The sequence below is a fragment of the Uloborus diversus genome, chromosome 4, assembly GCF_026930045.1.
Source record: "Uloborus diversus isolate 005 chromosome 4, Udiv.v.3.1, whole genome shotgun sequence".
NCBI lineage: Eukaryota > Metazoa > Arthropoda > Arachnida > Araneae > Uloboridae > Uloborus > Uloborus diversus.
In genome coordinates this window covers 17,582,875-17,597,553 of record NC_072734.1, presented here as the reverse complement: position 1 = coordinate 17,597,553, position 14,679 = coordinate 17,582,875, and the positions used below count along the sequence as shown (strand labels likewise).

The window sequence follows — 14,679 nt, the reverse complement described above, 5'->3', positions numbered from 1 at the left end:
AGTTAATACAGTAGACCCTCGTTTTACGCAGGGGTTACATTCCGTGGAACTGCTGCGTAAACTGAGACCCAATAATAGTGTTAAAATGGGGTTTGGTTCCGTAGATAACAAAATAGTTCATTCCAGTGATGACTAATTGTATAATAAGTTTGATGTGTACTTACATTGACATTTATGCATAAGGAAAACATAAATTAATTTCAAGTTCTGTTTATAAAGAAGAGCTGGCTATGATAATCTTGGCAGTCATTAAGAATTTTTCTCTGTAATTCTTTGCAGAGCATTAGCACATCCATGATCACTTGCATCATTTGCATGATAGAATCTTCCTTCACTAGCAAAACAGAAAGATCATTTCTGTTGTCTAGGAATGGCTCAAAATTACTTTTGGTTGTGCGTCACCTGCATTGATATCCTTGTTGACTTGGTCTTCTTGTCACTCCTAAAAACTCTTCTTCCAGTGAGTTCTGAACTGTGCGAGTTTAATAACTTTGCTTCTCGAAAGAGTTCTGGAAACAATCGCATAAGATGTCTCCAGGGGCCCAAGCTCAATTATTAGCACGCCAAAATGCAGCTGATTACGCATAATCTGCAATCTTTAGTAGTTTGGATTTTTGAAAGAGGGGAAAAATTTAATCTGTTTGCATTGCCGCACCCACGTAAAACTGAAGGTGTCGAATCTTAAACCGCGTAAAAGGAGGGTCTACTGTACTTCAAGCTTAAGAAAGTTTTGCAATTTGGACTAGCAGTTCCAGCTAAAGATTAAGTTTTTAACGGAAATATTTCAGAAAGCGATATTTTCTTTCTCATAATCATTTGTTGCTTGTTTCTCAGCCTACGCAGGGCCAACAAGAGCCCATGTCAGCCTAGTCAAAAACTAGCGGCCTGGTTCAGAATCTGAAAATTTGGTAACTTTTTGGGGTGGAGGGGGGTCTGATGACCAAAATGACTAGGGGTCCACCTTGGCTCTCTGCGGCCTTGAGCCTGTGCTGATTTTCTAGTTTTCAGTTTCATTTAAAAGGGGTTATTCATCGATATAAGGAATTATTCATTGTTTAATGCAAAAAAAAAAAAAAAATTGTTCAAAAAATAAATTTGACGTGTAGTATAAAATAAAATATTTGAACAAAATGGTTTATTTTAGCTCTTTTACCTCAGTCTAATTGACAATATACACTAAACGAATCTCAGTACTGTCCGACCACGGATTGTATGGAATTTTCAAACGTCCAGATAAGACGAATCTATCTGAATGAGGGGGAAAGTAAAAATTTGATGCCGATATTCCGCTCATTTGAATGAGACTCTGCTTCTGCAAAAGCTGGCATCGCTAAAAAATAATAGATTCGTCCATTTTCGGCTGTAAAACGGATGTTTGTCTTTCCATGCAATCCGTGGTCAGACAGGATAACAGTTGAAAAGTTAAACTATGAGAATTTTTTCATTTTTTTTATTGAAATTCTTTAACCATTAATTCACAAAGTTGGGGGACTTATGCGCTTTTTACAAAAAGTGATTCATATGTGCAAGTAGTTTTAGGAATGGAAAGCTTTTGTAACTAGTTATTTGAAATGCATTATTAAAATACTTTTATTTTTTCGATTCAGCTATACATTATATATCAAGTATCACAACTTCAATGCTAAAAGGAAAAACTTCCTGAATATTACAGCAATTTGGGAATATCTAGTAACTTTTGTAAATCTTACGAACATGTATTGATTTTATTCAATGAGTGGTGAAATAAAATAGTAAAGGGATTATTAATCACACACACAACAGAACTGAGAATTTGAAGTAAGTATTGACTTTTTAAGGAGTCTGTTTCTGGGAGATTTCGGAACAAAATTTAAGATTCCTTCAAAAACAAAAGTGTTTGAATTTCAACTGATTTATATGTTTTGAAGATATGTGCTAATGAATTAATTTCTTCATTTTTTGAAAACGTATTTCTGTGACTTTTTTTTTGCAGCCACTCTAACTCATTGCATGAAATCTAACATAATTTGGTACTCATTTGTGCTCCATGTGAAATGTATTGATGCATAGTAAAGTTTTCTCTTTCGAGTTTTTTTCTTTCACAAAAGTATGAAGGGGATGTTCATAAATGTCATTTTTTCTTTCCATACATTTGACCCCCGCCCTACCCCTTTGTCACACCATGCTATTTTTCATTAGCATATTTTCATAAAAATGTGCATGTTGTCACTTGTTTTTATCCCCCCCTCCTCCTTCGTCAAAGCATGACATCATTTGTAGACGGCCCCAAAAACAATTTCTCGCAAAAAAATGCATATTTAGCAGTATTAGATAAAATTTAATTATCTTCAAATACTCCAGTTAAAAACTCCTTTTTTTTTTTTCATTTGGAAAACTTGAGCTAAAATGACTATTGATTATAAAAGGCATTAATTATTTTGAGTTAAAAAGTATCATACATGAGGAACATTAAGTGCTTTTCTAACTAAAAGGTTTTCAGTTGTATTATCATGGGTAAAACCCTATGAATTCAAAATTTTAATTATCTTTTGAAGGTAAGACGAGTGCAAGTCGATTCAAGTAAAATTTTCTGAAGACTCAAATTTTTGGAAGCTCGAACCCCTTCCCCGTAAAAACTCTTCAAATATGTGTACAAAAATCATTGAAAAAACAATTTAATTTTTAAAACCAAAATTTTCGGAAACGACAACCCAAAATTTTTGGAAATGTCCGAAATTTCGGATCACAAACACCTCTGAGGTAAGACTCCCTTTAAACCTGATAAAACTAAATAAAATTGGTAACTGCAGGGGTTTTGTATCATGGACCAGACAATCATCATAACTATATCATCATCTCTAACTTAGGAACAAGTGTGTAAGTGCGATGTCTTATACATAACACAAAAAACCCTATAAATCCTTAGAAAAACTGATTTCTCTAGAAAAAGCCCCGTGTAGGCGATTTGAGGTTTGTGGTCATGAAGAATAATTAATCCAAGTGAACTTTTTGGATATACACAAAATTTCACTCAAATTAGCTATATCTCAAAAGTCACACTTTTTTGCTGATAGATGTATGAAATATCTTTAGCAGTTTCGCATGTCACAATGTTATTCACCCATATTTAGTTTTTGTTTAATACAGCGGTGATAGTGGACCCAAGTAAAATTTTCTAAAGACTGAAATTTTGGAAATTATGAGTAAGCTCGACCCCTTCCCCTCTAAAACTATCCCGTAAAAACTCTTCAAATATGCACACAAAAATCATTGGAAAAAAAAACCATTTTAAAAGTTTTTTTTTCTTTTTTTTTAATTGTTTTAAGTTTTCGAGTGTGTTATTGGTTCGGAAATTTCGGATCACAAACATCCCTGGTTTAATACTTAGTTATCACCAGATTCAAAGAATAAATTGAATAATAAGAAACAAGGTTTTAAAAATACTTAACCTACAGCGAAAGTTTTTTTTGTTAGTTTAATTGTAGAATAACATTCATCTTATCCACACTTTAAATCAACAGAAAGGCTGCATTGAATCATTCTAAAGCTTGACCACGGAGAGATGGCGCATGAACTGGAAGCAGAAATATTATTTGTAATATGTTGTTGGCTATTATTTTGTAATAGATAGAATCAGCGAGAATGCACCTCTTATTACTCAGCGCATTCTTGCTCATTCTACCTATGACAAATGTTTCCGCTTCCAGTTCATTCTTCATCTCTCTGTGGTCAAGCTATACATGTAAACTTGCTTGAAACTGAATATAAATTTAACACAGTATTTTTGTAATAAAAGAATTTATAACATCCTATTTCAAAGATTGAATCATACACAAAAGCACAATTTAAAAATTAGCATTTCAAGCATGAAAAAGTACAAAAATTTTAACTTGCTTTAAAATTATTAACAAAAAATAATTATTCCTTTGAAAATCCTATGAAGAGTCTTTTTCAGCTGTTCATTACAGAAGCTAGATTTCCGACTTGATCCAATGACATGCATTTACATGTACAACCCGTGACAGGGCATTCAGTATGATGCCTGTGGGGAAATATATATAGAAACATTTCAAATTTGTGAAACATGAACATATATAACATTTGAAACGATATCATACTTAGTAAATCAAGAAAATGCTTTTTAAATTTAATATGATATTTACAAAAACAAGTAAAGCTTGACCACAGAGAGATGGCGGATGACTTTGTAGTGGAAACATCATTTGTAATTGGTAGAATCAGCCAGAAAGCGCCGAGTAGTAAGAAGCGCATTCTCGCAGATCCTATCTATTACAAAATAATCATCTTTCTGTGTTCAAGTTATAGATGTAGAAAGATATGTCAACAAGAGGAAAAAATAAAGCTATAAATGCAAAATATTATTTTAAAAATAGAACCCTACACATAAGGCAAAAAGAGATTCAGGGCAAAAGTGTTGAAGAAACAAGATTTTAAGCAGCTGAATGGTTTAGAAGTCAATTGTGCAGAAAACGCTGCTGTTACGGTTTAAGATGACAGTCTATCTACAAATGGTTGAATTTAGACCTGCACATGAGATAGAATGAGATTAAAGCTGATTTCTGATGGTGTGAACACAAATTACAAGAAAACTGGGCACCTAGCAGAAAAAAATCTTTTCACTCATACTACAGCATAGATCTTTTTTTTTTTTTTTGTAAGGCGGCAAAGTTGTTCGTACATATATTTTTAGTTCTAATTACATTGAGATTTGTTTCAGAACAAACTTGGCGCTAGTTTTTACCTTTTTCAAGGAATGTCACCAAAATATGGTACACATTTTTTTAATAACAAACACAAATTTGCTGCGATGTCAAGTTATTTCTATTTTAAATCAGCATTTATGTCTGTAAAAGCATTATGTCTAATCATGTAATTACAAGATATTTTCTGTATAAACTTATATCAGGCCTAAGTGACATTCACCAAAACAATTATAGGAAATTATATTTTCCTCCCAAATATAGGAACTTTTCAAACAACATGTTACAGCAAGTACCATACTATGTCTGGAATTTGGAGTCCTTATACTTTGGGGAATGCCAAAATTTGATTTTTTCTGAACTTTACTATTTTATGTTGCATTCCCTTTGCAATTTCCACAAGGCATAAGAAAACTTCAGTGACATATGAGTGTGAGCCATACATTGAATTGACTTTAACTTACTCCAAAAATAAATGTAATGCTACATATACAATGAAGAAAAAAATCAAAACATAATTTTAAATATAATTATGATTCATATTTATTCTAAACATAATTATGAAGGTCATATAAAAAGTTAAATTGTAGTTTTTCACTAATATTCTTTTTCACTTTTAAAATCTTAACGCTGCATCTTATTCTGACAATTTTTGCAATTGGAGGTTTGCATCTAAGCCTAACGGTTGTGAAAGTAGAGGTCTTGCAGGTTTAACGGGGACACTCTGTACAGATAAGGATATATATTTATGTTTGTAAGAATGCATGTTGGTGTTGACATTTTTGTGGAATTAAAGCACTCTGCTATAATTCCCAGATAAGGAGCCAGTGTAAATTCTTGGCTGGAACACTTCATACTGTCTATTTTTCTTGCCTTTGACTTGAGGGCAAAATATTGGCAGTTTAATTACAAGTGATTTAAATTTATTGTGTGTGCTTAAAGTAAAATGTTATTACAAAGGAATAGAAAATGTGACAATTTCTTTTATGTGGCAGAATATATTTTTTAATACAATCGATAACAGTGGTAGTAAAAAAATGTAATAAGCATGCTAATCCTTTTTCATTCTCAGTGATATTCCACTGGGTGTGGAGCTCAAAAGTTAGTGAAAAACTTTTTCATAATTTCAAGATGTTTTCTCGACCATGTTTAAAATTACTTAATGGTTTAAATTGTATTTTTCTCAATTCCTCACACATTAAATTATTCTCTTAAAAGTTATATCAACACTGGTTTGTAAACAATAATTCTGCAGATATCCCAAAAACTTTTAACAGGTTAAAAAACCTAAACTGTTTGAAACTCATCAAAAATCTTTTGCATGCTTTTTTGAATATGTAAGAGGAAAGAAAAACCAGGCCAAGTTTCATCTAAATCCAAGGATATGAGTGTTTAGTCACATTTTCTTGGTTCATTTGGTTCAACAACCAAATTCAAGTGAAGAAATAAATCACATTTTGGAAATAATAAATAAAATATGATAACATAATACAGCATATATTGTAATACATAAACTTCCAAAATAATTGAAACCTTTACTGGATGCAAATGGATTAACATCTAAACAAGAGACGCAATCTTCGGCGAAGCATATGTTTGACGCTGCCATGTTTTAAAAAAATGTTTTTCAGCAAAAATTATGGTATCTGAAGATTGAAAGGGAAAAATAGTAGTTGCAAGGAAGCAAAGACCAAAAAAAAAAAAAAAAAAAAATATATAAGAAAAATTGGATTTTTTTTTCTTCAGATTTATAGGAGTATAGGAGCACTTCTATTGATACTTTTGAGATGAAACTAATTTTTTTGATTTTCCATTCTTTTATCAAGTCTAGTTTCCAATCCGTGGAGTATGCCTCTTTAGAGGGGCATCAAATTACTGTAAGGGGGGTAAGCAGCTGTTGCCAACGTTTCATTTTTAATATACAGGAAAAAAGGAGGAAAGTAAATGAAATTGGTCTCGGAAAATAAGAATCAGCAAAACGTTATCACTAAGGGTTTCAGTGCCCACACAACAAACAGATATATTTTTCAAAAACATGGTTTAAGAAAATTTTGAACTTGAAATCAAGTCCACTCAATGCATTAATACTGTACAATTATTTCACTAATGCTGCAGTTGAAACCTCTGTAAGTTTGTATAGTTATTAAATGTAACAAATATCTTAGTTAATATTATCAATAATCATATAATAAGTAAAAATGTTTTGCTGCAATAAACTTATTTGAAATACAGTATTTGTTTTTTCAACCCTTTCAAGAAAGCATATATGAAATTGAATTGTAACAAAATGAAGGGGGGGGGGGAGAACAATTTCTTCACTAAAAATAAAAGGATGTGGTTTGAAAAGTTTAGAGACATTTGTATTAAGTAGTTTTCTAAAATATTATCTAATGGGCTTTGAGTTACCTCTACATTTAGCCACTGCAAGGAGCTGTCCCTAGCATAGTGGATCACTATTTAAAAATTTTATCACAATGAGTAAATTAAAGTTGTGAACAAACTTAATAAACCTTGAAATGTGGGAGCTTCAAATAAAAAAACACAAAAAAGAAACTGCAAAAAGAAATCATAGGCAGAATAAGAACTTTTTTTTTTCCATTTAGAAAAGGTGTTTCTTGTTATCCTGAAACATCTATAAAATATTTTCTTTGTAAGTTTTGTGCTTTAAAAACGTTGATTTTAAGTAAGTTTGTAAAACATTTTAAAACTAAACATTAGATAATGTTGGTAACTATGTAGATAAAGTATATAACAGTACATGCAACGATGTTTTAAAACATAAAAAATATAACAGTAGTCATTGCATTTCTAGTTTCTGAACATGACTCATATTTTCTAATAAAGTTTATTTTTTATCAGAAGTGTCATGTTCATTTAAAAAAGAAACAGAGAAATACAATCAATACTATTTTAACATATAAGGTATGGTTATTTCACTAACATAACAAACAATAGAATGCAGTGAACACTTATGACTTACTGAAACCATCCTAAAATGTGAATAGAATGTCCCCCGTGCCGACACGTCTGACACCACGTGAGCCAATTGGAAAAATCTGTTATTTTTTTCCTTTCTGAAAAAGAAAGCACATATATCCATTTCAGACAAAGTTGTATGCATTATAATCTTATACCAGTAATTTAGTGCTGAAAAAATTTGTATTGAAAAAAGAAAAGTCAAGATTTTTGAAGAACAGTTAACTGTCTCAAACCCTATAACCTAAAATTTGCAATAAAAAATACAGTAGAATATCAAAAATCCAAACTAATTGGGGCTATAGATGGTTAGGGTATTGAAATTGTTCCGATTTTTAAAAGCAGCAAAGAAAATACCATTTAGGAAAATAATAGGTACATAAGATACAATACGGAGCCTAATGCTATAATTTGTTCTTACATTTTTGATAAAATTTAAGAAAAAAAAAAAGCGTTTATTGAACATAAAGGAAAAAAGAAAAATATTTACAGTACTGTATGTACTCTGTGAGGAACTAATATACAGTAATTGATGAGGAAAATTGAATAAACCTCTGAAAAGTACACAAACTTCACACACAGAAAACTGAATTAATTTCTGTAAGAAAAAAAAACCAAACCCTTTTTTCTTTAAAAAAAAAAAAAAAAAAACTCATTTTTGGCTGAGGGAGCTTTGAAATTTTTATCCTACCGCCAAGTCCTTCACTCGCTTTAGTAATAAAAGTCAAGCTTGATAACAATGCTATGTTTTGAACCAAGCCAATTTTTTGCTTATTCTGATTTTTCATGTGGTGAAATGCATATCATTTTGCAAGGTAAATATAATACTATACCTATACCTTCATTACATAAGTATTTAGTTACATTTCTTGAATCATTGCATGTAATTATTAATTTCATAGAATGTATCTGTTTCGTAGTAATTTTCAAGCAGTTTTTTAAAACTTTGTGGGATTATGTGTTCGGATTTTTTCGTTCCACTGTATAAACAATGAAATTCAACTAAGTGTGAAGCATGAATTTAAAATGGAAGCAATACTAAGAATAAATTTTCTTCTAATTTTAAGGTTTATTTGAACAAGTATAATAGTTAATCATAATTATTTTTATTATTTTTGCTGTAGCCATGCAACAGGTTTCATTTTTGTGCTTACTATTTTACCTACTTTTTGTGAATCTCCATTTTAAAGACCTATTTCACCATATTTATCCAATTATATGTCTGGAACAAGATACAGTAAAACCTGTGTATAACGATACTGTCTATAATGATAACCTGTCTATAACAATCTTTTTTTTTTTTTTTTTTGGCCCCAGCAAAATGTCAGCATGAATAATCAAACTGTCTATAACAATAACCTGTCTATTACGATGTTTTTTTTAGGCCTAACAGTATTGTTGTAGACAGGATTTACTGTAGTTATATAGTGCCACTTAATGCCTAAAAGTTGTAAATATTTAAAAAAGGGCATGAATTAAAATACATAAAAATTCATTTTTATATTGGCATGTATCCTTTTATTTTATTCAAATTTAATAGTTTCTGTGAAAGATACAAAAGAGATAACTATGCAATCAAAAGTATGCAAGCTCAACCAAAAGTTTTGAAGCAAAAAAGTAAAATTACCAGTGTTGTTCTGTCGCTGCCAATGTACTCCAGCTGGTGTGCCCATGTGAGATAAACAAAGAGAGCAACGAGGAAGAGGCTTGCGGCATCCTGGACAGCAATTAATCTATCCAAAATAGGTTAATAACAGGACTTAATTTACAGAGTTAAAAATAGAAAGGTAGCAATAAGTTGAAATATATAAGGAACTGAAAAAAGGATAATTAGTATGTGGGATAATAATAAGTAATTAATAAAAAATAAGATAATAAATTAGTATAGATACAGTCAAACTCACTCATAATGAGCCCTGTTTTAAGGAGAAGTTTTAGTGCGGAAATCAAAATGATAGGGTTGGTACAATGTTAAGTCTATGGTAACATAAATCGCTTTTAACGAACAAACCCGCTTAAAGCGAGCAATTTTTTTTTTGTGATTCATAAAATTTCTATTGATTTCCACCTCAGAAAAGAGTAATCTATTTTTGGAAAAATTCCATTAAGATTTTGAAATAAACCAAAAGTTAAGAGACAAGACATAAATCTTTAGAACAGATGATGACGCTGTCCTTTTTTTGAAATTTGTGGAGTAGAGGAGTATTTAAAAATTACATATATTAGTTAAAGTAAATGTTATCATTTCCGAGATATACTTCCGAGGATATTGTAGCTTAAACCCAAGCTAATGCAGATGGAGGAGAAAAAATGAAAGTGACCTTGATACGACAAATGTGAAGAATTTGAAATTCAACACCCTCAACATATTCAATGGCTTCTAAAGGGCAGAAAAACTTCAAACTATTTTTAAGCGACGGATCCAAGTGACAATGTTTCTTGAGCCTCACGTTCCTCAAAAACAATATCAAGAAAGAGATAATAAGGTAGTTCAAAGCAAAATAAAAAACTTCTTTTGTTCTTTTCAGAAATATAAAAGTAAGAAAGTAAGCATGTATAAGTTTTTATGAGTTTTTTCACAAACATATTTTTTATGAGCACTCGATTATAACGAGTAAAAATCACGGTCACTTCGCGCTAGTTATAAGCAAGTTCCACTAATTAGTTTCTTGAAGCAGTAACACTAAAATATACGAGGAGCAATAAAATAATAACCCATGTAACAACTAAAAAATTATTAATAGTTATTGTTAATCAAATAATACTTTATGATACAATATTTTAAATTAAAAAGCAGATTAAAGCGAAATAATAAAAAGTAGAGCAAAGAAAAACTTGAGTATTTCCAAGTTTTTCTGGAACATATTGATATTACGCCTATGCTTTAAAAATTTACTTCTTAAAAAGCAATTTCTCAGAAAATATTGGAGGGGTGACACAGACACATAAAATGCTCACAGCCTCCAGGTATAAGTAGCTACCTAAGTTGATGTTTTTGTGGGTCTGATTCAAATTATGTATTTCAAGAGCAATGCAAGGAACTTTGCAAAAATCAATCAATATCTACTGCAGACCTATTTTAACTTATAAAGTTTTCAAGCATCATATGTCACACTTTTTTGAAGTTGGAATAAGGTCAAAAAATCCTCATCAGAATCTTCTGCCTCCTTCTAAAACTCAACTCATTACATTCAACATCAGTAAATTGCTTACTTATGAACTACTTGAATCATTCAGTCAAAGTTAGCTACTGTATTTTCCTACTTATCTGTTAAAGAAGTGTAAAAATTAGTGACGTGCGGATTATCTGCGCTTTTATTTTTTTTTCATTGCCAATGCATTGAACCTCAATTTACAGCAGGATTCACCATCAGAGACTGTTTTGCTGCCTGTCAGGTTGTTTATTTTACATAGCTTGAATTTTCCTCTTGTGTGATTCAGGCTGTGTAAAATAAACAAGGAAAAAGCCTCCATTTGCACAAGATTGGAACATTTGCTTCTTTGTTTTTAAGTAATAAGCGAAATATAATCACGATTTCAAGAAGTAATCATTTTCTGAAAAAAACCTATTTTTAAGTTTTGATTCTAAGTAAAACCCCTCAAAGGCGGACAATTTTTAATTCCACAGTTTCAATGTAAATAACATTATTAAACCCCTGTCCTGCGCTCACATCTCTATTGCGGACAAAATTTTTTTGTCCCGTTAGTGTCCGCATTAGAGGGATTTTACTGTACCTTAAAAGTTGTTACTTCTTCACGTTATTAATTTAGTAGCTAAAATTGCATACTAAATCAAAACAATTTTTTTGCCATTGTATTACCCGCGGATCATATAATTTTTTTTTCTTCGGGCCAATTTTAAGACTCGCGGATTGTATGCCACAGCAAAATATGGCAATCTAAATAAAAATTTTAAAACATAATTCATCATGTAATCCTGAGTGTGACACCCACTCTTTTTTTTTGTTCTAAAAAAATAAAATTCTTCAACTCTTAATTTAAGATATAATATAATACTAACATACTATTATGACTACACATTGTTTGTAAATAGTGCTACATGATTTTGGCATCATGTGGATCTATCAATGCTGCATGCGATGCATACCAGTAAAAAAAGGTGCTGATGAAAAGTTGAGCCGTATTCAGTGACAGGTGATATTCATATGTGAATAGTTAAAAATATAATCATTGGAAACTTAAACGCTGGAATTAAATAAAAGTTTCATGAAATACACTCTGACAAAAAGGTAAAAGAAATGACTCACTTTTCTATTGACTGCAGCTGCATTAGCTGCAGCTGCTGCAGCGGCAGCAGCAGGCTGAGAAAACCTGGGCATGGGCTGTCGATACTGAATATGTTGGGAAACAGATCGCCTACAAAAGTTGCAACTCACAAAGATTTGTTGTGCAGGTTTACAAGTGTATGGATTGCTGTTGTACCAACGAACATCAAACAGCGCCCTAGAAAAATTGGAAAGTTTTAAACATTCATGAGGCACAGTGTTTGGCAGAGAGTATCAATATTCACATTAAAATTAAAATTCTAGATTGAAACTCCTTAGACCCAAGACCAACTTTGAGCGATAAGTTCTTTCTTTTTTTCAAAATTAATTTGTTCTAAACACATAAAAAATTACAGAAAAAAACATTTAAAAAATCATTTTTATTTTTGAGAAACTAGTGTCTCCTGGAGGAGCACTACTAAAAATTAGTGGTGCTCCTCCCAGGCTCCTCCACCACTAAGTTTCTTCCCTTGTTAATAATTACATTCCCCAATAAAATACTTACTGCTATGCACCAAATGCTGGTTTAATGAATATCTGAAAGTGAATGCATTTACTGAGAAGACTACCCTATTTAAAAATAATTCACAATGAAATCAAGAAGTACATAACCCGGTTGACACACAAAATGGACATAAGTATTTATGGAAAATATAAAACTTTCATTCAGAAAAATTCCTTTACATATCTTAAATTACATTTCATCTATCAAATTTTAATGAAAATAGAGCACAATGTTGCAAGTAGGCAGTGGTTACAGATGTGTCTGTGGCAAATTTTACACAAAATGCATTTGTAATACATACTCCTCTTTTATTATAAACTTTCGCTAGACCACAAAAATAAAAATGAGTTAACAAAAATCATTAAAAGTTTTTTTTTTTTTGTGAGAGAAGAGGGGATGGTACCGTATTTTCCTGCGTATTATCCGTGGGCGGCCTATAATCCGCAAGTCCTAAAATTGGCCTGAAAAAAAAAGCTTCGTATAATCCAATGTAAAAAAATAAAGTTTGAATTTAACATATCATTTGAGCAACTAAACTAAAAACGTGAAAAAGTAATTACTTTGAAGGCATAATCAAAATTAATCTGAAATATAATCTAAAATATAATGATTTCTTCTTGAAATCTTGATTATAGTACGATAATTACTTGAAAAACAAAGAGTCAAGACAAAGGAGCAAATGGTCTAATCTTGTGCAAATGGCTACCTATTTCACTGTAATCTTGCTTATTTTTCATGACCTGAATCGCCAAGAGGAACATTCAAGCAATGTAAAATAACCAACATACAGGCAGGCAGCGAAGAAGAACATGCATACTTCGTAAAATAAACAACATTCAGTCGGCATACGGTCTCGATCAGTGAATCCTACTGTAAAAATAATAAGGTTCAATGCGTTGGTGTTAAGGGAAAAAAAAATCACAGATAATTTGCGGCTGCATAGAATCTGCACCTCATAAACATTGCCTTTTTTAGCAGATAATACGCGGATTATACGCAGGAAAATACGGTACCTAAAATCAGTGGCGGATTGGTTGAAAAAATCGGCCCTGGCATTAGGAGATTTAGCGGCCCCATAGCTCTTATAGATATTAAATTTTACTTAACGATTGGGATATCACTTAAATATGAGGACTTAACTTTCTGGCTTCTGGTAGTCATTCAAGTACTAGTAGTATAAATGTAATGGAAAGATTAACATTGAATCTGAAATAGGGGGGTCCGGGGCCTCTCCCCCGGAAAATTTTCGAAATTTTAAACTTAAAAACTCAATTTTAGACTATGTGGTGATGTTAGTTCAGGGTTTCTCTTGCTGCAATTTTTCGGAAGTGAAAATTTAAAAACAGAATTTTAAAATATCTTCGAGTATATGGTATGAAGAGTGGTTCCGGGGGCTCTCTTCAGAAATTTTTTAAAAAGTATTAGTTCTGAAAACGCAGTTTTAGAAGATCTTTGGTGATTTTGAGGGGTCACAGTACCTCAAAAATGATGAAACGATCAAAAAAAAATTTTTTATTGCTTATTTCAAAACTAAAAACTATTCCGAACACAGGGGAAAAGTTTCATTGCTTTAGTTCAAATATTTCAAAAGTTATGAGTGGTTTTAGGCCATGCTCGCTATGTGTTCTTACGCAAAAGAAAAACTTTAAACTGCTTTTTCTCGATGATGGTTTTTTTTTGTGTTTTCATGTCATTATATCCCTAAGGATTTTTTTCTATTAAAGATACAGCTTTAAAGTAATACTTTTTGCAATTGAGATAACATATTTGACAAAACTGTGCATTGGATAAGCATTTTATAAATTACTCAAAATTTTAGAGCATGTTAAATCTATAAAAACCAAATTAAAAAAAAAAAAAACTTTGATTTTTTACATAATTACTCACAGAAAATTTTCTAATAAACTCATAAGCAAATAAATGCACAGATTTTTAGAGATGATTATAGTGATCATTTAGCAAAAAACTTTTTTTAAATTAGTGCAAAAATAAAAAAGCCTGAAGAATTTTTAAAAATTGAAATTTTCCTCAATTTTTTGAATTTTTAAAAAAACTAAGCAATATTTTTAAATTTTGAAAACAAATTATTGATTAAGAAATAAGTATGCATGTTGTGGTTTCAAAGAAATATAAAATTTACTTAAATTTAAAAAAATTGCTTGAAAGGTACTGTGACCCCTTAAGCGGGAATTTCTCATTTTGAACTCATTGC

The 14,679-nt window shown here is 31.1% G+C and overlaps 1 protein-coding gene across 1 annotated transcript in view; it reads right to left on the bottom strand.

Annotated features, from left to right (window-relative positions):
- Positions 1-3,024: 3,024 nt before the first annotated feature.
- The window catches only part of LOC129220004 (GATOR complex protein MIOS-like), a 79,852-nt gene continuing 68,197 nt past the window's right edge, over positions 3,025-14,679 (bottom strand). The window contains 4 exon segments of the mRNA XM_054854330.1: positions 3,025-4,021; positions 7,681-7,774; positions 9,304-9,409; positions 11,945-12,140. Of these exon segments, the coding sequence (XP_054710305.1) occupies positions 3,931-4,021; positions 7,681-7,774; positions 9,304-9,409; positions 11,945-12,140 (487 nt within the window). The 3' untranslated portion in view covers positions 3,025-3,930.